This window comes from Trifolium pratense, linkage group LG3 (assembly GCF_020283565.1).
Source record: "Trifolium pratense cultivar HEN17-A07 linkage group LG3, ARS_RC_1.1, whole genome shotgun sequence".
NCBI classification, from domain to species: Eukaryota; Viridiplantae; Streptophyta; class Magnoliopsida; order Fabales; family Fabaceae; genus Trifolium; species Trifolium pratense.
Window position 1 is genome coordinate 1399738 of NC_060061.1, and position 25731 is coordinate 1425468.

Here is a 25731-nt window from a genome sequence, read left to right on the forward strand (position 1 = left end):
CTATTGTATATAATCAATCTAGGTCCTTTGTGGAAGAATAAGATTTTTAGTTTTCCTTTATTCAATTTCTGCTTATTCAATTCATCTTCTCTTAGATTATTCATTCTTCATTTCTTTTTCATTCTTCTGTGTTCTTTGTTTTGGGTTAATTCCCCAACAGAGTTATCCATTCTTTAGTAGGGTATTTTAAACTCGGCGCATCAATTCAATTGTAGTTTCTTAGATTGTGACCTGATCGTATGGATTCAATTAATGATCAATTATTAATTATTTAATTTTACAAAAACAATTCATTTTAGAATTATTAACTATAGCATTTTTTTTTTGGGTAGAGAATTATAGCATCTTTAATAGAGACACCACTTTGAGTTTCATATATTACTAATAAATGATCATTATAATGTTATGTAATAATACTTATATAACTAATACATATTTTGTTCAAATGATACAAAATTATGAAACTTTTAAATATTTACTATACACAAAAAAAGTCCATATTAAATTGATGATGCACTACCTTAAAAAACGTACTTGAATAATTTTTTAGATACCCACTTTATCATGTCATAGTTGCTCCAATAATAAGAAAAAATAAGGTACAAATTATTAGCTATGTAACTTCCTTATATCTTTATTGGAGATACTTTTGTGAGTATTATAACTCATCGAAATTAAAAACTTTTTTTTTTGTGTCAAATAGCTTAATAATTAGATTCACACGCTTTTAAGCACAGAAATATTTTTAGTATCAAATAGCTTAATAATTAAATTCACACGTGTTTAAGCGTAGAAAAGTAAAAAATTTCAAGTTCAAACTCAGACCCTATATAGATCAAATGTCTCAATTGAGTTGTGTTTAAGGGATTTGAAATTAAAATCTTTGCCAAAAAAGATTAAAAAATAATTTAAAAAAAATTGACACCTAGAGTTTGGATCTAGGTATACATTTGATCAGCACATGTCCCCCTCCACTTTACACATTTCACTTTGTTTCCTTCATATGCTCCTCACAATTTATGTGTTACACTTCAATATTATTCACTTCCCACCTCTCTTTTGTTCTTTTGTTTTTTTATTTTCACAACTACACTATTGTGTTTCAAAGGTTAGGTTGGGTTGGTCCAAGCTACTATACTGAAGTTTGATTGGTGTATGTTTTCATGTTTGTTGAATTTAGCGTATAGTTGGTAGGTAATAATTTGTTGAAATATAGGATCATCGAATCTTAAGATCAAAGAAGTCAATGTCTCTTCTAATTAACTTAATCTATTTCATAAAAAATGATTAGAGGGAAAATCTTCATATAATACTATTAATTTTTTTGCTATGTTAACTAATAAAATAATTGTCACTTATGATTTACTTGTAAAGAAAATTGTTATTTTATAGTACATCTTAATTATTTTATTTTGATTTACGCGACTTACATTTGACCTAGTAGCTTGTAGATCGCAGAAAGATTAGTAATAATAACTACAGACATTTTGAGTTGTTGTTCGGTGAGATTACTACAGATATGTTCGTAGACTTGAATGTTTGAGAGGACTTGCTACCAATTAGGTTAATTATGCCTCAACCGTTTTCACGTTAGCTTTTCTGCTACCACTACACGTATAACTTTTCATGTTTGAATCTCTCTAGCACAAAATAAAAAATTTCGGTAACTTAGCTCAGTTGCCGGTGACATTTTACTATATATACTGTATATATGTATGTAGGTAGGGATCAAAGTTCGAACCCCGATAATTCAACATATCCATTTTAAGGATGAATTTTTTTTTTTTTTGGTGAATGGAAGATGGAATTCTTAGTCACTGGATTATTTGACAAGAAAAATGAAAGCAGATAAAACAAAATATTAGATCTGGAAAAAGTCCAAATTATGAAGAATTTAATATGCGGTGCGAAAAAAAACCTCTCCCAATATGAATATGACACTGAAATAGACGTATATCATTTCAAAGCAAAAATAAAAATAAAAAAATAGTTGAAGACAATATGTAAAGAGGCTTCTAAATGGCCATTTTCCTTCGTAGAGTTGCTAATTACATGTTAAAAGTCATGCAACATGCGTAGTTTTAGAATTCTGGAAGTATATACATACGTATTTTTATTTATAAATACTCCATACATACGTTGAGCAATTTTATTTTAAAAATTATAATATTGAATTGCCTCTAGAATATTCTTTGTTTTTTGGCTGGATTAATAATTGATCGCATATGTCCTGTAAAAATAGTTCAGCAAATAATTACTACAAAATTTATTAAATGGACCGAGATTTGAACTCTAAATTAACCATTTTCTTAGGAGCATTAGATAAGAACGTAAACAACAAAAGAAAATAGAATTGAGGTTTGAGAAACCTGTTATAACTAGAGTTCGGGTATACAGGCTAGTCCGTCCGTTTAATCCGCCCCGCATAAACCCGCATATTAAATGGGGCGAACAAGCCCGTCCGTAAATATAAACGAGTTATAATATTAAGCTCGGGTTCGGTCCGCATAAGCCCGTGGGTTAAACGGTTAACCCGCGGACTATTACAAAAAAAAAAAAATCACTTTTCAAAAAATAAACTAAATTAGTAAAATATTGATATAATGAAAGCTTAAAAAAATATATTATTAATAATTTTATGTTATAACATATAAATTGTAACTAACAAATAAAAATAAATAAAGTTTGTGATATAATTGAGTTTATCTATCTTCTCTTTGTAACGAATGCAACTAAAATCAAATTCAACTGATTCTTATCGTCATTTTTGTACCGTCCATTTTAGTGAGAAAAACTTTCTACATGTACCCAAAAAAACATAAAAAGATTAAAAGATTCAACTTAACTAAATCACATCAAGGTAACCAAATTATTCAAAACATAATAGCGGAAAATACCTACAAGAAAAATAACTACTCATTTGGACATGTATCTTTTAAATACTACCAAATGTATATACAGCTAAGACAAAGTAAAAAATAGTGAAAAAGAACAAAAGATTATAAGTAGAAGAACATGCCTGAATCCTGATGTTTTGTGTTGTTGTCTACTTGATTAAAATTGGAGTGTGTTGTTGCTTTTTATAATTAGAGTTTAGACTAAGTCTTTTTTTTTGTTGTTAAAAAAGTTGAATTTGGACATGGACCAAGTTATTTATATCTGATAAATTTTGTAATTAATTATATAAAAAAAAAAGGCGGGCCACGGGCTAACCCGCAAACCCGCGGATTTAACCCGCACAACCCACGATTTTAACGGTCCAACCCACACGGGCAAAAATGTAAACGGGCCAAAAAAAATTGGTCTTAAATTCGTGTGGGTTGCGGGTTAAACGGGTCGGCCCGCGGACCTTGGTCCGTAACCCGGCTCTAGTTATAACTAGAACTAATTACTTATTAATTAATTAAAACATATGATTAATTGTCCCTGTGAGCTTAGTTCAATTAGTAGGGACATCTCATATATTATGTAGAAGTACGTCGGGATTCGATATTATGTAAGAGTAGGGATTCGAACCCCGGATACTACATTTATTCACATTTAAGGTAGAATTTCTAGCCAATAAATTATTAGACAAAAAAAATTATTTATGTCTATTAAATTCAAATATATTCAAATCCTGATAAGTTAGTTTGGTAGTATAGACTTGAGAGTATACTTTTCTTCTTAAGTTTTAGTTTCAAATTCTTTCTATGTAAACAATTTCTATGTTGGATACTTGGATAAGTGAATATAAAGTTTTATCGAGACTTTAATTGGGTCTTGTTAATGATGGTGAAATTGATATATAAATCAATTAATTTTTATTGGATATTGAGCTTTAAGAAAAAGTATTAAAATATATTTAAAAAATAACTAAAAATGTAAGTAAAATATTAACATATATCCTTAATATATATATATATATATATATATATATATATATATATATATATATATATAGAGGATGTATATTATGAGAATGATATATTTATATGAGAATGATGAGAATGATTTAGAGCCATTAGATTAAGATGTGTGGCTGAGATTAAAAGACAACCCATGTGCCTTGATGTAGTGTATCAACCAGAGACTGGGTTTTCATTTGTCCTTTACACGAGTTTGCACGACAACCACCACAACCCTTCTGTCTTCTTCTCTATCCTTCTGTTTATGTCAAGAAATTTTTGAGCAATCAATGTGTTCAATCAAATACAAATTCACGGCAGAAATTGTTTGTGCAACCTCCATCGACCGCCGCCATCTCAAATTCATGACTGTCGGCGTCATCTGCCTTTGATTAAAAGAGTTTAATTTCTATCACATTAAAATAACCCATGCATTTACATCAGGTTCATAGATTAGATTTTTTTAATCCTAAATCCAAGATTTCAATTTGAAAGTGAATTCACAAGAAAAATAATTAAAAAGACAATCTTTATGGATAAAAGGGAATAAGTAAATTTCAGATTTCAATTCGATTGAAAGTGAATTGCAAGTTTCAATTTCATTGAAGCATTTCAAAGTAATTTTGAATTATGATGTATTTGAGATTCATGTCGGAGAACGACGGAGAACCTGAGCATAAGCGAGAGAGCACACACACCTTATTCTCAAGCCGACGAACGGCGACAATAGAGGAGGATGCGCCGCCGTGCGTCGAGATACAGAGGAGGGCGGAGAAGCAAATGGATGGATGCAGGAAGATGAAACACGCAGAAGAAACAAGAGAGAGAAAGCGGAGTGACAAAGAAGAAAGAGAGAAGTTGTTTGTGATAGACTATAGTGTGACATGATACACTTTAAGTGTTTTAATCTCAACCTTTTATTTTAATCTAAGGGCTCTAAATCATTCTCATATAAACATATCATTCTCATAATATACATCCTCTATATATATATATATATATATATATATATATATATATATATATATATATATACACACACATATTAAGACCCCATTATAAAATTATTTCTTAAAAATTATGCATATAAGTTCTTAAGTATTTTAAATTTTTTTTTAATGTAAAAGCTATTTTTAGTTTCATCAACATGTACCTTAAAATATCTTAAAATTAAACAAACAAAAAATCTGCCTTAAAGCACCACCAAAATGTAATTGTCCATGTTTTTTATTTTCTATTTAAAGTTTCTTATAGCATTTCATTCATAATAATTAATATGGTTAATACATATGTCAGTACATCAATGAAAATATTAGAACTAGCTAAAGATGTAACTATCCTCGCAAGAACATGAGCTGCCTTATTTTGCTTGTCTCTGAGAAATGGTTACAACTAAGTAAACTAAACTAACCATCGAACAACCGACATAAACCCAACACGCTTTGTAAATATGGTGGTTTCATACTCTGCTATATACTAAAGAAGGAAATTCACTTACAAAAAGGAGAAGGAAATTTCTATGATCATGGAATTTTGTTGAGTGTCGGTATTCTATGACAAAAAAACAAAAATTTAATTTTACTTTAAAATAATTAAATATAAAAAATTGATATGAAATTAAATAATTGAATAATAAATATATAATTTAGTTGACACAACTTAGGCGTCGAAAAGTGTTCATCAATATATAGACAGTTAAATAAATGTTTGCTCCTCGTAAATATAATGATTTTTTATTTTATTTTACAGAGACTAAAATGTGGATACACGAGTTTCGTAAGTGTAGTTCAGTTGACTATTACCTCAAGTTTGAATTTCAAATTCTTGATTTTATATTTAAAACTAGTAATAGATTCGTGCGAGCTCAAGTTTGAATTTCAAATTCTTGATTTTATATTTAAAATTAGTAATAGACCCGTGCGATGCGCCGATATTTTTTTAAGTTACACTTTGCTAATTAAAATTAAGAAAATAAAATATTGCATTAAGACAGTCATTTGAAAACACGCAGAAGACTTTCATTAATATTTAATGATTTATTTAGTATATATAATAGCAATTTTTAGATTTTCATCAGTAATAATTTGTTCTGTATATGATGGTTTTTTGGAAATTTATGTTAGTTATAACTTATCCCGTGTAAAATAGTTTTTTTGAAATTTTTATTAGTTATAATTTGTCTCCCATTTGATAATTATTTTTAAATTTTTATCAGTGATGGTTTAAAACTTATATGATAGTTAAAATTTATGTCAATTATAATTTATCCCATGTAAAATAGTTTTTTTGAAGAAAAAAAATTAGTTAAAATTTGTCTCATATATGATACTTTTTTATGAAACTTATATTAGTAATAATTTTTCCCATATATGATAGTTAAAATTTATATCAGTTAGAATTTATCCGTGTAAAATGTATAGATTATATTTTATTTCAAAAAAAAAATGTATAAAGTGAGAAGTTATAAAGAATATAATTCATGAAATTTGAATTCAAATTTCAAATTGTTCTTTGGTGGAACTATAAAGAGTTGAATATAAGCATGACCCATTGGATAAGTGTATGACAAAGTTGAAAATATGACAATGACATATGACAATTGCATTTAATCTTTGACATAAAAAATAGCTTAGTTCGCTTGTTTTCAAAAGCAACCAAATTTGTTTCCATGTAATCATGACTTGCCAAAAAGCAACTTTGTCTCTCACGAGTTTACAAAATGGCTTGGTTGGCTCACAATATGGCTCGGTTTGCAACAATATTAGTTTAGTTACACATATTTTGGACACCAAATATCCTTACTTTAGACACATGGCATCATTTGAAGCAAGGTTATTTGTGAGTTTTCCATAACAATCAACTTTCTTATATAAATTAAATATATAAGTTAATTTTTTTTTTTTGGTTTACAATGTTGGCAATGAGAATTGAACCTATGACCTAACGCCACTAGATCAAACCTGGTAGCTTTAAGTTAAGTTATTTTTATATTAATAAAAAATGTGACCAATAAATAAATAATTAAATGAAGTCGTTGATCCTTTCCTTAATTATATGGAATCTCTACCGGATTTCCACTAATTCACATACTATTTGATTTTCCTTCATACTAAATAAAACCTTCTACTTCAAGTCTACAAAGAGAGAAACTAAGATACAAACAAACACAACCAATCAAAGTTGAAAATATCAAAGAAAAAAAAAAGTGGAAAAGAAGAAAAACTCTATTAAGAGATGGGAAACGCTATTGGAAGAAACAAAAAAGCAAAGGTAATGAAAATAGATGGAGAAACCTTCAAGCTAAAAACACCTGTTAGAGCAAACGACGTCGTTTCATAAGTGAAAACACGAATTTCGTAAGTGTAGCTCAGTTGACTGTTACCTCAAGTTTGAATTTCAAATTCTTGATTTTATATTTAAAACTAGTAATAGACCCGTGCTATCGCACGAGTCGTAATGTTACGCCGATATTTTTTTTAAGTTACACTTTGCTAATTAAAATTAAGAAAATAAAATATTGCATTAAGACAGTCATTTGAAAACACGCAGAAGACTTTCATTAATATTTAATGATTTATTTAGTATATATAATAACAATTTTGAAATTTTATAAGTTATAATTTATCCCGTATGCGAAAGCATATTTTTTTACCAATGTATATATTTTGTACTTATAAATAATTTTTTTCATATTTGAATCAATATCGTATTCTGTCCCGCGTATGATCTAATTAGTATATATGATAATTATTTTGAATTTTTTATCAGTTATAATTTGTCCCGTATCTGATACCAGATTTTATCCAATTTTTGATTTTTTTTTTGGTACAACAATATTTTATTTATTTATTACATTATAATTATTTAAGTATAGATTAATGTAAATTTTGATATTAAAGTTATCTAGTATATGGTAGTTAAAATTTTTATGTCAGTTATAACTTATCCCGTGTAAAATAGTTTTTTTGAATGAAAAAAATTAGTTAAAAGTTATCTCATATATCATAATTGTTTTGAAATTTTATCAGTGATAATTTGTTCCGTATATGATGGTTTTTTGGAAATTTATGTTAGTTATAACTTATCCCGTGTAAAATAGTTTTTTTGAAATTTTTATTAGTTATAACTTGTCTCACATTTGATAATTATTTTTAAATTTTTATCAGTGATGGTTTAAAACTTATGATAGTTAAAATTTATGTTAGTTATAACTTATCCCGTGTAAAATAATTTTTTTGAATACAAAAATCAGTTAAAATTTGTCTCATATATGATACTTTTTTTTGACATTTTTATCAGTAATAATTTGTCCCGTATATGATAGTTAAAATTTATATCAGTTAGAATTTATCCCGTGTAAAATGTATAGATTATATTTTATTCCAAAAAAAATATGTATAAAATGAGAAGTTATAAAGAAGGGTCTTGCTAACGAGTGCTCCCGGGGCACTCTTTAAGCATTCCATTTAAAGAAATTTTTTATTCAAAAAGTTAAATACTACAATTTCCAATGCGTTGACTTTACGCATTCCGATAAAAATTTTATAAAAAACTTACTATTTAAGGGCTTAAAGAGTGCCCCGGGGGCACTATTTAGCATTTGCCTATAAAGAATATAATTCATGAAATTTGAATTCAAATTTCAAATTGTTCTTTGGTGGGAAAATAAAGAGTTGAATATGAGCATGACCCATTGGATAAGTGTATGACAAAATTGAAAAAATGACAATGACATGTGACAATTGCATTTAATATTTGGCATAAAAAATGACTTAGGCTCTGTTTGGTAACACAAATAACCTAGCTTATAGCTTATTATATGAGCTTATAAGCTTGTTTCAAAAAATTAGAGGTGTTTGGTAACAAGCTTTTTGTACTAGCTTATAGCTTTTTTTCAGATGCTATTTCAAGTAGCATTTGAGCTTATAGCTTTTTACACTTTATTCCATTTTTACCCTTTAATTTAATAACTACCCACTCTAAAAAATTAACTACCCACTATCAATTATGTAATTTTATATTTAATAACCACTTTAAAAGCTAATTTTACCAAACACTTTAATTTTAATAAGCTAGCTTTTTAGCTATCAGCTATAAGCTAGCTTTTCAGTTATCAGCTAGCTTATCAGCTATCAGCTAGCTTATAGCTTATGTTTACCAAACAGACCCTTAGTTTGCTTGGTTTCAAAAACAACCAAATTTGTTTCCATGTAATCATGGCTTGCCAAAAAAACAACTTTGTCTCTCACAATTTTACAAAATGGTTTGGTTGGTTCACAATATGGCTCGGTTTGTAACAATATTAGTTTAGTTACACAAATTATTTGTGAGTTTTCCAGAATAATAAACTTTCTTATATAGATTAAATATATAATTTAAGTTATTTTTATATTAATAAAAAATGTGACCAATAAATAAATAATTAAATGAAGTCGTTGATCCTTTCCTTATTTATATGGAATCTATACCGGATTTCCACTAATTCACATACTATTTGATTTTCCTTCATACTAAATAAAACCTTCTACTTCAAGTCTACAAAGAGAGAAACTAAGATACAAACAAACACAACCAATCAAAGTTGAAAATATCACAGAGAAATAAAAGTGGAAAAGAAGAAAAACTCTATTAACAGATGGGAAACGCTATCGGAAGAAACAAAAAAGCAAAAGTAATGAAAATAGATGGAGAAACTTTCAAGCTAAAAACACCTGTTAGAGCAAACGACGTCGTTAGAGACTATCCTGGTCATGCTCTTTTAGAGTCACAAGCAGTTAAACATTTTGGGCTTCGGGCTAAACCACTTGAACCAAACCAAGAACTAAAGCCCAAGAAAATATACTTCTTGGTTGAGTTACCCAAACTTCAGCCCCAAAAAAAGCCCGAACCATCACCGAGGAGGGTTCGATCCAGTGGTATACGTGGCATGAATGCTACGGAGCGGCTCGATTTTTTAATGCTATCGAAACGCTCTGTTTCGGACTTACCTTCGGTGAATCGGTCCAATTTGGATGGTGTGACTGGTTTAGTCCGTGATGGGTCCACAAGGGTGAAAATGAGACTTCCGAAAGCCCAATTGGAGAAGTTGATGGAGGAGAGTCACGATGGAGCTGAGGTGGCGGAGAAGATTGTGAGTTTGTATATGGGAAGTAATGCTTCCGTGAAGGGTGGTGGTGGAATACATGAAGACAAAATTGAGCTTCACAATCAAAGGTCACAAAGGGTATGTATATTTTTAATTGTCACAAGTTATTTTGTTCATTTTTATATTGTTGATTACATTCTATCAAATCTTTGAAAAAGTTGTTTACTTGTTAGATTTGAATCATCTCCAATTTGTTATATTTTATTACGTGCAACTCAGTCTTTTAATTAATCTATGATTGAGAATTTTGCAAAATCATTTTTTGTCAGTCAATCATTAGATCAAATCCAATAACTAAGAATTGTACTGGAGACAAAACTCGAGAAGACGCACACGCGAGGATCTTGACCGATACTTGTTTCGATGTTGCATGTCCATCGTTGCCTTGTTGATTACATTCACAAAACTCTTTAAAACACTCTTTTACATCTAACAGTAAAAGGTGAGTGACCGCCGATAACAAGTGGCCTGATAAATTTGAACGGACTCTATAATTTAGTATTTTGTTTGAGAAAGCCATGAGATAGCACATGCTAACAAAAAAAATACTCCATCAAATACAATTAAAATGACTATTTATTAATGTCACTTGAATTAATAAAAAAATATGTATTAAAAAACTGATTCAAAACACAAGGAATGTGGAATGCTAAGAATAGAAAAATACATATGAACAAAAAAAGAACATAAGGAAGAGAACCAAGGAAACAAAAGACTGTAGCTAACAACAATAACCAAAATTGACATCAAGGAATATCACCACCTAAACATATGAGAGGTTGAACACTCTAATTATGGAAATCAAAAGAAAAACTTTGAATTTTTACTTTCACCCACAACCGTGTCAAAATTTAAATATGGAATTTTTCTCTCCCGACCCCTACATTTCTTTTATACCCCCCAAAAATCTCATTTCGCCCCTCGCGGTTTGAAAATTTTTTGCCAAAAAACTTCGGTTTATATTCACCGAAGCCAAATGATGAAGGTTTTAAGTTTTTGCTGATATATTAGACTATTTCGGTAACTGCAAATCGAACATTAGCATTTTCGGTACACAGAAACCGAACGTCAGCTTGCTCGGTACCTGCGAACCGAAATGTCCTAGATTTCGGTACGTTGTTACCGAAAATTTCATTGGGTCGCTAGAATTAGGTCATTTTCGGTAGAAGTTTACCGAAATAATTGTTTCGGTACCTGCAAACCGAAATGTCCCAGATTTCGGTAAGTGCTTACCGAAGTTTATCAGCATGTCAAATTCCTTCGGTTCGTATAAATCGCAGTATCCCCAAGGGCAAAAACGGAAATTCAGGGGTAGAAAAGAAATGAGGACATTTCGGTACGTTGTTACCGAAAATTTCATTGGGTCGCTGGAATTAGGCCATTTTCGGTAGAAGTTTACCGAAATAATTATTTCGGTACCTGCAAACCGAAATATCTCAGATTTCGATAAGTGCTTACCAAAGTTTATCAGCATGTCAAATTCCTTCGGTTCGTATAAATCGCAGTACCCCAAAGGCAAAAACGAAAATTCAGAGAGTAGAAAAGAAATGAGGGGGATCGGGAGAGAAAAGTTCTTAAATATGTACCTTTGATATGATTTTGTTGAGTATTGACCCAGGGCCGGTCCTGAGCAAAGATATTGGGGCCAACGACCTAGGGCCTATGTGTGTTGGGGTCCGAATTATTTTATATACTTATTGTACTACACAAAAGAATTGTCTTAATTTTAGTTAGTCTGATCGACCTGCGACAACAAATTAAATAGTAGAAGTTTTACGATCTCCTATAACATCCTCTTTTTTCCATTTTTGTTTTCAAAGAGATTAATTTATGTTCCACAAAGCAGTGCTATTATTCTGTACTTTTGTAGTTTATTATCCTTTTTCTTCTATTCTACAAAGTTTTATTGTAGTATTATTATTAATAATATTATTATTATTTTTGTTGTATTTTTTTTTTTTGAGTTATCAGATACTAATAGCTGATCAATTTCTATTTCTATGTTATTACTTTTGTGCTATTACAACTATTATATTAAATAAAAATAAGTTATTTTTCACGTTTTAGGTAAACCTAGGAATGACATTGTGTTGACCAAAACCCAAATTTATTCTGAAACCTTTATGCAGACCAAATACATGTTAAACATAATGTGCGAAGACATTCACACATTACTTTACCATGAAACACCAAACAATTAAATTAGTATTTGTCAATGCACAACTAATTTTTTACCTGTTATCCAATTTAATCGTTTGGTGATATTCAATGATAAATTTTATAAAAAGAAAATTCAAATTTAAATGTCCAAGTTTTGACATTTTCAACCTCAGCAATCAAATTACTCAACCATTTTATATAAAAAAGAAGATCCATTTATGAACGGAAGTATATAACCGGGAAAAAGTATTTATTTACTTAAAATATGGGTAACAATCAACCTTATCTTGCTGATGCCAAGGAGAAATTTGAGGAAATAAAATTATAATGCAATGTTTTTAACTACGTGGATGAATATTTTGAATCTTGTCATAAGCTTTTTATGTTGTTTATGACGTTTCTTGTTAAGCTATATAACATGGTAACATGCTTCGTGCCTATTTATTCTTACCTCATTCATTTTTTGTTGACAATCAAATCCTGTAGAATACATAAGCAGAAGTCAAATTTGAGAATGAGATCATTGCAAAAGTCCATAAATGCTGCTAATTTTTAACATTGTTGATCAAACGTTATAGTTAATAGTTATATACTAAATTAAAAAAATAAATGGTTTGTTCAATGTTACATGTATCAAACAATGACGAGTGACGATTACAACAAAAAGTATATATGATAACAAATATAAATCGCTATTATTGTTTCTCTTTAAATAATTACCCCTTACTTTTATTTTCAAATTTGTTTTTGTAGACTTGACAGAGTAAATGTGAAAATGCGGGATACCGAGTCTTCAAAATAAATAAAACTTAAAATAAACAAGAAAAGTAGGAATTGGAGTTGGGTGTAGTCAGAAAATAGTGACTAGTCTTGTACCAAAAAAGAAAATTGTAACTAGTCGGATATGGACTGTTTGATCAAGATCAGATAGTCTATATTTTAAGATTGGATTTTGATTATTATAAATAATTAAAATCGAAGGATAGTCTAATCTTGATCGGACAATTTATATTTGCTAACTGCGTGCAGTCACACCATGCAATCACACTGCAAAGAATCCAAATCTGAAAAATAGACCATTGCAGCGTGGTTTGATTAGACTATCATGTTTGTAGTTTTCTAGTAATTTGTTTAAATTTCCATGCAAATAGGTCGTATCTTAATTCACAATCATATACTTATATTGATTACGTGATGGGAAATTAAGTTTATGTTATTTCTTGAATTTGAATTTTCAGAAACGAGTGACTTTCAGTCCAGTGGAAGAAGGAGAAATTCATGAAGAAGCAGCTGCTCAATAATCACTTGTCAATAGTAGTTAGTTACTTAACCAGAAGAAGCAAGACATAGCACTAGCAGCACCACCACAACCCATCTGTGTTGGAGCTTCATAAGCAAGTTATTTTTGTCCTCAAATATGTAGGACATGTACTCATAGTCATGTCTAAGCATTGCTCATATTAGGTATGATGTTTAGGCATTGCTGACCCAAAATTGACTTTTTTTCTTTCTGGTCATGGAAGAGCCAAAGAAAGATCAATTTGAGTGGAAGATTACCTATGTTTGTACTTTGTATAAGGATGTTGGAAAGACAATATAGAGGTGAAATTATATTATTTTAAAATAGATACTTATGTTACCATGGAATGAATACAATGATAGATTTGATTATAAATTTAATGTACTAATCTTAGGTTTATTTTCTAAACATTAAAAATATAATTATTATATGCTGATGCTGTAGCACTTAATAGCAAGCAATTGTTCTGTTCCTTCATTTTACAGTAAAATTCCTTTCTTCCTCAATCTTGTGAGTGTTGTTCCAGAAAATCACACCCATTGGATTAAAAACATGTTTTTTCAAGAAAAATGTAGCACTATCATATCATTTGGTGTAATCGAAATATAAAGAAAGGAAAATTAGAGAAGGAACAAAGGGTGAAATAACCATGTTTTCTATCATTTTGGTTCAAAGTTGAAAAGAGAGAAGTGAAAAACCAGTACAATGATGTAACACAAATAGAGTCCCTTAAATAACTGGCTGGGGATTCAAACCTGAATCCACACCAAATTTCTAAGTTAGATAAAATTAATGGTGTCCTTTAACCTCTCCAATTTCAATAATAAAATGCCCTTTACTTAAGATACTCACACACAACACATCACCCTCACATCCATAAAGTTTTAACAATCTGATTTCAACAAATTTCACATCATTTATTTTTCATGCAAGGCACTATAACACCACATCGCAGAAGCATTACATTGAATTGGCATTAATAATAACAAGTGTTAATTATTTCAAACTTCAAACATGCAATAAAGGGTTATTCAACCGGCACAGATCCTCTCCCGTATACAGTGTCTCCAGTTAAATCTCAACCACATAATTTTTTGTTGTTGCAAGAATGGCCAAGATGCAAACTTTACTCCTTCCCGTGAAAACCACACAGGAGAGGATCCCTTCCCGTTATTCAACCTCATTTTTTAGCATGATAAGATCAGGTACTTGATCATAGATCTGATGCCACTCACTGCAAAATTCCTTGTCATAGTCACAAATTTCAAGCACATGCTTATTTAGAAACGATACTGCCAAACTTATTTCTAATGGCTTCCCAGAAAGCAGGGATAGAGATGTCATCAGGTACTTCCTTAAACGATGGGAGGTAGTTTACATCCACAATCACATGATCATGTGTGCCTTCCTGAATTACAACATCAAAACCAAAGACTGTGAGATTAAGCCTTCTCCTAAGCCAATTTGCAGCATCTGTAACTAGCTTAATGTCAATAGACTTGTTACTGGCTCCAGAATCCACGATGACGCTTTCGGCGGTTGGTAGAGATTTCAAGCTATCAAACTCTAGAGGTTTGAGATCATTACCAGTAGATGATTTTATCAAAATATCAGCATTTGGTATTGATTTTTTGACAGCATAGAAAATTTTCTCGCCCAAGACATAGAATTTGTACAAAGTGGATGAATGATCCACATACTCCTGAATAACAGCTGGAAGAGGAACGTTTAAATTTTTAAAATCGTCAACTCTGAAAATTATTGCCATCTTATGAGCATCACCAACACCACAAGCAACTTTAGGTTTCACTATACATGGAAGAGAGAGTCCTGCATCAGCTAATCCAGCCGCAAAATCAACTTCCCTAAAATTATCAACCTTAAGAAAATGGGCCCCTCTAATCAAATAACCACCTTTAGTATTCAATTCTAACAAGCCAAGTAGAACTTGTTGAATTTCAAGCCGATCCAATAAAGGAAAAATGTTAATCAGCGGATCAACCACACATAAATCCTGATGCTGATCCAAATATCTTTGCAGCTCTTGCATATTTTGCGTAAAAGTAAATTTATTCTCTTCAACAGATACAATTTCATCAGTGGCTTTATGCAGGACAATGTCAACATCCTTTAATTGAGACGATAAAGGAAGCTTGGCCGTAAGAGGCACAAACATTAACCCATTTTGTGTAGGACACAAAGGAAACGCACCCCGTTTTGCAAAATCTTCAACACGCGAAGGCTTCATTACATAACCGACAGTCAAGAAACTATTCCCGGTTAACTTTTTATTTAACCGACAAATGGTAAATGGCAACTCCTCCAAATTTTCTATATTTAGAGTGTCACATGAACTTTCACTTCCACTTTCACCTCCAACATTTAGAACAACAATCAACCAATTATAGCTTCTAAATTTCGTTAATAAGAACTCTTTCTTGCTAGAAACTAGATAAATTATACTTCCCGGTTGATTATCACACCATGGAGGCAAAACAACTTCATTTACAGGATCATTAATGATAAAGCAATGGAGTGAGTATAAACTAGCTATTCTTTTCAGAATACTGACCTTATCGTGTTGAAGTTTGATACTATAAGCGATTCCGATATGAATTTTGGAAAGAAAAAGTGTTTTGATGAGAGATTCAACTCCTGGCTTTAGTGAAGATACATTTTTATCATCAAAATCTCCTTCAACAAAGAGTACTGATTCATCGAATATCACACCTTTGACTAAACTCATATCTGAGATTGAATGCAGCACTACAAAATTACAATTAAAATGTGAAATAGTTATGATTAAATCAAAGACATTATTAGAAACAATGCATGTTTTTGAAATTGGGTTTATGGTGTGATTGAATTGAAGAAAAGCATGAGATTATTAATTGTTATGATAAAGCAAAACCAAAGAAAAAAATGAAATGGAAAAGACTTAACCCTAAATAGATAGAAGACTTACGAAAGGGAGAAAATGGGGAAGAGCGAGATGCGTCGTGGAGAAGGAAGGAAGGAAGAGAGGAGAATTGCGTTTAGTGAAAGCCAAGTGAAGTGGTTACGGCAGAGAGACGGCTTGAATTGTCATTACAATCCCATCTGAGTTATTACTATTTTCCTTTTTTTTTTTTTTTTTACTTTTATCAAAATAACAATCTTATTCATATTAATCAAGAATCAAAGACGGCGAACTCAAGTGATTAATATAATCCTATAAAATAAATTGTTCAGGAGAACATAGTTCGATTCATGACCTTTATGAATGGTTCAACCTGAATGACTATTTAAAAGATATTTAAAATTTGGGTCTTGTTAACATGTGCATATATGGCACATGATAAGGTATCTTAATATAGAAATTTAGCATTTAATGATACAAGACATTTAATGCTTGAAAAGTTAAAATGCACAAATTCTAAAGCATAATTTCTATTTTTATTACCTTTACATGTGCCATATATGCACATGTTAACATTCTCCTTAAAATTTTAATGAAGATGATTAAAACAACAAAAATTTGCAATTTGAGAAAGCAAAACTCAAAGAAAAACAAATAAAATGGCAAGAATAAAATTATTCGTACACCACTAGACTACTTAACAAAAAAACATCACTCTGCAAATTTGACGAAACATTTATGTATAGTTTAGTATTTTCCTTTTTTTTTTTTGACGCAAAGTATTTTTCTTATTAAATCTATACCTATATATAAAAGAGGATACAAAAAATTTTGGTTTGGACTTTTCATAATACCAACAATACCCTTGACCTTTTTTTATTAGCAATAAAAATATTTTATCTATACCTATATATAAAGATGATACAAAAAATTTTGGTGTAATTTTCATAATACCAACAATACTCTTAACTTATTTTTAGCAGTAAAAATCTTTTAATAACAAACTCACCATAACATAAAGTATGTTTTTTTTTTTTAACAGCAAAAATCTTTTATTAATAAACTCACCATAACATAAAATATGTCTTTTTTTTACATAAGTTTGCATTATAGAAAATATGGATCAGACATACGGACGCAAAACGCGCCTGTCTGGCAGCTAGTAACAATAAAACAAACGAGAGCTACCTGATTTAGGTCTCGGGCCAAAAATGCTCAACCTAATTATTTCATGGGTCTTTCAACTAAAAAGCCCATATCAAATTATGGGATTTGCTTTTTGTAAAAAAAAAATAAAATATGGGATTTGCTTATTGCGCCTCCTAAAATTCCTCACGCGTCCTTAGAAATTACCAAACTAACCCCCGTTTTTTAGAATGCGAGCACTTTTCGCACTCTAAGTAGCGAGTGACAATATTTTTAACTCAAACCCAGCTCTTGTGCCCCCTAGATAGCAAACTCTTTTTTTCATGATTTTTTCATCTAGGGTGACGCAAACGTTGAGTTTGAGGATAAAATATTGTCACTCGCTATATAGAGTGCGAACTGAAACACATTTCGCTATTTAGAATGCGAACTTAGTTTACACTTTTACACTTTAATTAGTGTACCTTATAAAAATGTGAACACTATCTTATATGATATTTTAATTTGCCACTGGAGCGGTTGTGACATTATTGACCAATCACGCACACCGTAATATTGAATCGTTATTTTATGTGATATGATCAAGTTTACATTTATACTTGCAATAAACATGTATCAAGACTACATGAGTCGATAAGTTTTAGAAAAAATAGAAAATTAGGTGATAAATGGTTCACACTTTAACTTGCAAACTATGTTTCATTCAAAGTTATTTCATGAGAGATAATAGAAGAATGGTTCAATTACATAATATATTAAATCACTTTAACTTGCATACATGTTTCATTCATAGTTATTACATGAGAAATGAGAGATGAATGGTTCACAAAATTTTATTTTTATAAGGTTCGTATTCTAGAATACGAATGCAGTTTGCAGTTTACTAGAACGTTTAATTGTTTCTAGTATATCAAGATCTTCAACATCTCAAAATATAACATTTTCGAATCAAACGAAACGGTAAATATAACATTCTTAAAATATATCTTCATTTAGCCACACTATAAATAGGAGGTTTCCCCCAATATGATCGCACCCTCAATTTTCTCACTTGCTACATATTAGCACACTGCCTTACTTTGGTATCAAAGCATCTTTTGCAGTACCCTATTAGATAATATATCAGTGCTTTAATGATGTAATAAACTTTGGTTGTAATTGAATTTTAGACTTAGTAATAATTTAGTTTCTAATAAAATCCTAGCATCCTACAAATAAAAACGCTAAATAAATGTTACATTTGAGTTCTTATTTTTAAAAAAATGTTTAAAAAATAAACGCTAAATAAATGTTACACATTTGAGTTCTTTTTTTTTAAAAAAAATGTTAAAAAAATTTGTACAAATAAAAAGCTAAATAAATGTTACACATTTGAATTCTTTTTTTTTTTTTTTAAAAAAAAGTCCTTTCCAGAGTTGCAATAAAGAAACAAGAAAATTTTGCTTAGTTCGATCGCTTAGCATTATGCATGCATAACTATATAAGTATAATTTAGTTTGTTGTTTCATGTCTAAGAGAGAGCGCGTCATTAATCTTGCCACTAAATTATTCTGAAAAAAAAAAAAAAAACAAAACAAGTGGGATAAAACAAGTGGGAAAAAAAAGATTCTTTCTGCTCAACCACTGCTCAACCAAACGGAGCATAAGTGTCACATATGCACTTACATTATGATGTTAGTACATCAAAACTACTATTACAACACAAAATAGGAAATAGGATAAACAATACATATAATATAAATTAGATGGGGATGGCCCTGGTGACTTTAGGGTATACAACAGTGGCAGGATGACCCATTATTCTGCGACCCTTCCTGTGCTTAAAGACATACACAAGAGCCCCCACCGGCCATTCCACCACCGCCGCCGCGACAAACGCCACAAACCCAAGTGTAGGCCCCACCACCTTACACCTACAAGGGTTGCTTCTTGTGCCACATTGCACGCAAATTGGAACCCCCATTCCAACCATTTTCAATTTCAATCAAAATAAATTAGCTAGAGAGCTACTAAGTATTTTTGTTTGATGCTTAAATTTGTTGAAGTTATCGTTCTTCTTGTGTTGGAGTTTATGGGACTTTGTTTGTGTTCTTAACTTTTATAATGTTTGGGTGTGGTGATGTGTTAATGCTACGTGTCTGCAGCTTAAGATTATTGGTGCACGTGTCGTCACTTTCTTTGGTTGTTTGACACGTGCTTTGCCTCTTTTCTTCCTTGCGTTTTTTGATAAGCTTTTTAATTTTTATAGATACCCAACATACAAGTGACAAGTTCCCACATGATTGCAGTAATAATCAATATATTTTGATGAGAAACAAATGATTCAAGCAAGTTCACATGTCGGCAACAAGTTAAGTACACGTACGCATTCATGCCAAGTTCCGACTTTATTTAAAATCGAATTTTTAGGTTTTTTTATTTTTTATTTTTATTTTTTTTATCTAAAACATTTGATTAAGATCGAATTTTTAAATTATTTGATTTAATATCTTTAAGGATGCGTTTCATATGCAAAATATTAATATTAAATATAATAATATATGACAAAACATTACATTATAATCACGGACGGATCCAGAAGCTAATCACACCTGGAGTCGAAAAATAATAAAATAATAATAAAAATGAATGTAGATTTTTCTATTACACATGTCCGTGTAATTTTTTTTAATGCTATCGTATTATATTTACAAATTTCTTTTTTAATGATGACCGATGACTAATCGCCTCTGGGAAATATGTGGGGCACAAAAAATAAGTTTTTCCCCTCAATCGAATTTTGTTCATACGCAGCAGTCAAATATGAAACTTTTGACCACTTATTTGAGAGACCCAAAACTCTTACCACTCGAAGCAACTAATTTTTTGTTTATTAAAAGGTTGTGTTTTTAATAATTCAACACTTATAATTGTTCGGCAATGTAAATATTTTTACACCGTAAATACATATCAGTTAAATTCTTAATTATATAATGTAAATGATAAATAATAGATATATTTACAAATTATAATATACTAATGGTATGTATATAGATGAGGGGGAGGGGGGGGGGGGGGGGGGGGGGGGGGGGGGGGCTTGGCCACTGCTTGCCCCCTCTAGGTCCGTCCCTGATTATAATCTTTTAAAGTATTGAATAAATTTTGTGTTGTATGATATTTGGTGGACAAAATGTTATTTTGATATTTTAGATAACTTGTATAGAAGATAAAAAGTTGTCTCGTGGTTTAGTGAGACAAAAATTATAGTTTTTGTCCCGTCCATTGGCCCCAATTTGTTTAATACCAGAAATCGTTTTAAAATCAAATACAGCTAAAGTTGTCAATCTAGTCCCTTAATTTTTAGCATATCAAACGTATCGTAAGACATTTCTCATGCACGCAGCTACTAATCAGGTTATTGATTGATTCAAACTTCAATGCGAAGGAAAGTGAAATCTTAATATTTTGGTTAATAATTTGCCTCTTAATTAGTTTCTCATCCAAAAATAAAATGATAGTAAATCAGGTGGTCTCCCAAGCGACATTAAGAGACACAGATGGTGCAGATAAAATAGGATGGCGAGGAACTACTCATCATTTTACGAGTGCTTATGAGTTCAACGGAGAAATGCACATCAAATAAGTGGATCTTGCTTGGTGCAGTGGCTTATTGTGAGATTTAGATGGTCCATATGGATCATTCAAAATATCGTCACTTGTGACTCTCTGCATATTGATTGACATGATTACAATGAGATGAAAATATAACAGGGCCACCCTCATTGTGATTTGTCGCATACAAGAGCTAATTAACATGGATTACCAGACTCAGTTTCAACACACGTGTCCGGAAGACAACATATGAAATTGACTAGCTAATTATTTATGTAAAATTCTTTCGATGATTTGACTTTGGAGACGCCTACACATCTTCAGAGTATCCTCTTTGACGATATTTTAGAAGCTTACATGTCTAAAAATGTGTGTGTAATTTCATAGTTTCATTTTGTTTTCTTCTTTAGACTTTAGCCTCTTCTTGTGAAAAACATCACCAAACTAAGTTTTTTGTTTACTCATGTTTTTTCTTTTTTTTCCTTTTTTAGTTCCTTAACTAGTGCCCCCGGGGCACTAGTTAGCAAAATCCTTCAACTTATACCCAATGAATATTCATAAAAAATATTTATAATGAATAGCGTAAAAACCCGCATTTTGGATATGAATAATTATCCGCAAAAATGGCGGGCATGAGTGTAGGTACATGTACTCAGTGGCGTCTCCGAGTTTTTGGAGGCTCTGTGCGAAATATGAAAGTGGACCTTTAATAAAAAAATCGTAATTTTTTTTTTATAAAAAAACCATCATCGATTTAAATTGCAAATAACATAAAATTATAATCATTCTTGTAATTAACATAAAAAAGATTCATAGTCTAACAATAACAACAAAATACATTATAGCAATTGAAGTAGAACCAAATAGAAAACATTGAAGTTGAACCGATAAAAAAAGAAAAAAAAGAACGTAATTAGCAATTAAAACAATCCAAATAGGACAACACATTATCAAACCAAATAGGACAATAAACATTAAAACATTATCATGTTGAAACTAGGAATCTCCTCTCCACTTTATAGAAATAAAAGAACATCCCTATCAGTAATTAACTTTGGGAGAAAAAGAATGATGAGAATTGGGAAACACAATTAAAATAGAAAAATTGTGATTTTACATTGCAAATTTTAGAAACTCTAACTTGTAAAATTTAGTTTTTACCTTTGTTTCAACTTTAATGGAGTTTTTGAGAATAGAAGGAAGGAGGTTAACCGACGTTAATACCGCCGGTGATGGTGGCAGGTCGACGCCTAGTAGTGGTGAATTAATGGAGTTTTCGAGAAAGAATACGTAGAACGCAAAACGCAATATAAGCTTCTCTTGTTTGCTATTTTTTTTTTCCTTAAGAAAACGGGTTGGACCGGGCCTTACTTCCCTTACAACATTTTCTAACATAAATAATTAATTTTTACATCCCCTAACTTACTAATACTACTACCATATATATTTTTTTTGTGGCCCTCATTTTTAAGAGACCTTGTGCCACGGCCCATGTCGCACATAGGCCTAGGCCGCCCCTGCATGTACTTTAGTACTCACCCCGCCCCATATCCGTCTAATATATATTTATTTATATTATTATATACCAATACATATATACATATATCAATTTTAACATTTTTAATAAAAATATTTATTTATAATATAATGTAAATACAATATGAATATATAAACAAATATATGAACTTTAGCCTGAGATTAATAATAATTTTGTTTATAATTTTCATAATTAAACACCTCTTTGAATTATTTTTAATTCCATTAAAATGTTTACTAGTCATCGGTGAGAATGGACTTCATTATTCACAAATAAACTAATTGAAGCCTTTGCCCAAATGTAACAGCAAAATAATGAAATTCCACAAATTAAGCATCTAATACCTTCATCTTTATTATCTGTGAAAACAGAATAAATTCTCATAAAAGTGTAAAAAGTGTGTTTGTATGCAGCAATGCAAATAAAAAACCAAACATTATAGAGAGTTAACTTAATTAACTTACAACTTATATGCTATTTTATTTTAACACAATCAACATGATCCTTCTTTGAAATGAATACATTAATAGACAAAACCATTATTTCAACTTGAATATATCATTATTAGTATTACTACTTAAATAATTTCATTCTCATGTTGATACCTTCACCATGGTCATATTCTATTTTGAATTTGACTCTGATAAATTTGATAAAAATGGGGACTTGACTCATACATGAACGGTTGTCAAGTAAATGAAAGTAAGGGTACCCTAGAATTATCAACAGGTAAAAAAGGAGTGGCTCATTGCATCCTACAAAAAGTTTAGAATAGTACACTTTTTTAATTCTATTCCCTCTATTAGATTCCTTTCTTAATGTGTTATCCCAAGCTAGGCTTTTCTTATATACAATTATAGCCACATTTTGTTTTTATAAAAAATATGTAGAAGTCAAATATATATGAAAATTCACAAATTTAAATTATTATTTTTAGATGAATCGAAATTGAGCTCGGTACTCAAGATTTACAAGACAAACACATACACTGCGCACCAACCACTTGCCCTAGATTCCAGACTCCAGAGGTTACAAATTTGAATTAATGAATTGAAAGAATATTGATAAATCCAAAGTTATGTCATCTAATTAAAAAAGGCAATGAACACAACTTTCTGTTTCCTCTCCTTTTCACTAGCCTACTACTACTAAATGACATTGTAGGAACTTAGATGTCATTAAATTAAAAGCTTGCTAAAAGGATTGTTTGTCTTTGAAAATTATGGAAAAAATCATAACTAAAAGATATTCTATGACATGTGAAGGCTACAATAAATTAAGGTCCCAATAATAATTGGGTCACATAAGAGGAAGAACAGTGCCAGCTACGTACTTTATTCAAAGTGAATGAGGCATTCTATTCTTTTGTTAGGAAGCTGCATAGTGCAAGGTTAATTACCACTCAGCATATTTTCTATATGCTGTATAACTTAATTTGCTCTATTATACTATTTTAATTTTAATATGGAATAAAGTGTGATTTGGACTTCATGTTAAAATATGATTTGAAACTAATAACTAAATTTTAATTGATCAGCTAGACTTAGAAGGAAAATAGCTAATTGTTAACAGATGAAGTCCTTATTCATTTCAATTTCTTTCATCTGTGATTAAATATAAGTTCTAATTTTTTTTCTTACCACAAGTATCTTACCACTGGACTGTCTAATCTGGTTTGGAGGTCGGTTCTGACATCAAGTGGTTACAGATCCCTCCCGATTGCAGTTGTGGGGATCGAACTGTGGTCCCCCTATTAAATCCAACACCAATCACTACTGGACTAACTAACGATTGTTTTAAGTTCTAAATTTATGTTGCATGAGTTCAGGAGTTTTCATCTTCTTTTATTCTAGTCACTTACATAATTGTGAACTGATATAATAAGCTTTATATGTTTGATGATCTTTTTTTTTTCTGTTGACAGAATATATTTGGTGATCTTATCCCTGATGAAATATCAAAATTAAACAACATGATGGAAGGACAAAAACTAAAGTTCAAGTGATGTATATGAATATCTGATCACCATATCTCATACAAAAGCAAATATTCTTAAGCACCATCAAAAGTATAGGGAATAAGGAACCCAATATATTATATTGACATAAATGCTAGTGGTGTATGGAACATTTGTTATATATACAAAAACTTATACCGTACTCAGAAAATGAAATTTTCTCCCTAAACTCTCCAAAAACTGCTACAAGATTGACCTATTTCTATACCCTCAAATTGAAAGAGTAAACATAAGGTCCACTACATTTACAACAACCACATGTAGTTCACTACCATAAATCCTCAAATACCTAAAGAATTGAACTAACAAAACCAAGTTTTGTTCACCTTTCATATTATACCATAATGGAAATTTCCAAATTGATCAAACATACCTAATGCATGACATTTACTTTTTCTCATCAATCATGCACTTAACATGAGGTAAGAACAATAGAAACTTTCCTACATCATTCTTAACATATTCAATCTCCTTCTCTCACTCTCTTTTATTTCAACACTTGGACTCAAAAGTAGTAAATCTCAATCAAGGACTTATTACTACTCAAGAGAATGGCTTCTCCAACTCACAATTGGAGAACTCAAAAGATTACACTAGTGCTACTTATTATTTGTATTTCATTTTCCTTTTCATTTGAAGAAGCTATAATAACATCTCCAAAGAAGTTAGATTATCCAGTGGTTGGTCAGCCAGCAGATTACACCGAAATCAAGTGTGGATCATGTCCGTGTGGATCTACGTGTGGTGACCAATCTCCTCCACCTCCACCTCCACCTCCATCTCCGCCACCACCTTGTGAACCACCAACACCACCACCTCCTCCGCCACCACCTCCTCCACCATCACCACCTCCTCCTCCTCCCAAGTGCCCTCAAAATTGTAACCCCTTGCTACCACCACCGCCACCGAGGTTCATATATGTGCCGGTGCCAGGTCAGGTAAACCAACCTAAACCATATTGGATATATTATTACTCTGGAGCTGAAAACAGAGTTGGGAGTTTGCTGGTTTTAGCTTTGGGACTATTAATTGCAACAGTATTTGGATGA

General features: G+C 30.8%; 4 protein-coding genes across 6 annotated transcripts; 2 read left to right on the top strand and 2 right to left on the bottom strand.

The window, feature by feature from the left end:
• Positions 1 to 9384: 9384 nt before the first annotated feature.
• LOC123918260 (uncharacterized protein At1g66480-like) lies at positions 9385 to 13938 on the top strand. Its single transcript, XM_045970265.1, has 2 exons — positions 9385 to 10110; positions 13431 to 13938. The coding sequence occupies exons 1-2, from the start codon at positions 9523 to 9525 to the stop codon at positions 13491 to 13493; spliced, it is 651 nt and encodes a 216-aa protein (XP_045826221.1). The 5' UTR covers positions 9385 to 9522; the 3' UTR covers positions 13494 to 13938.
• Positions 13939 to 14307: 369 nt separating this feature from the next.
• LOC123918261 (inositol 1,3,4-trisphosphate 5/6-kinase 4) lies at positions 14308 to 16721 on the bottom strand. Its single transcript, XM_045970266.1, has 2 exons — positions 16458 to 16721; positions 14308 to 16258 (listed from the first exon to the last, which is right to left on the bottom strand). Exon 2 carries the CDS (start codon positions 16236 to 16238, stop codon positions 14769 to 14771), a length of 1470 nt encoding a protein of 489 aa, XP_045826222.1. The 5' UTR covers positions 16239 to 16258; positions 16458 to 16721; the 3' UTR covers positions 14308 to 14768.
• Positions 16722 to 19258: 2537 nt separating this feature from the next.
• LOC123918262 lies at positions 19259 to 19698 on the bottom strand. Of its 3 annotated transcripts, none has more exons than XM_045970269.1 (2): positions 19502 to 19698; positions 19259 to 19471 (listed from the first exon to the last, which is right to left on the bottom strand). In XM_045970269.1, the coding sequence occupies exons 1-2, from the start codon at positions 19507 to 19509 to the stop codon at positions 19279 to 19281; spliced, it is 201 nt and encodes a 66-aa protein (XP_045826225.1). In that variant the 5' UTR covers positions 19510 to 19698; the 3' UTR covers positions 19259 to 19278. The 3 variants fall into 3 exon arrangements, with proteins under 3 accessions (XP_045826225.1, XP_045826224.1, XP_045826223.1); XM_045970268.1 differs by having other exon boundaries at positions 19259 to 19474; positions 19505 to 19682; XM_045970267.1 differs by having other exon boundaries at positions 19259 to 19509.
• Positions 19699 to 25233: 5535 nt separating this feature from the next.
• Positions 25234 to 25731, top strand: LOC123913381 (leucine-rich repeat extensin-like protein 3). Its single transcript, XM_045964099.1, has one exon. The coding sequence runs from the start codon at positions 25234 to 25236 to the stop codon at positions 25729 to 25731; it is 498 nt and encodes a 165-aa protein (XP_045820055.1).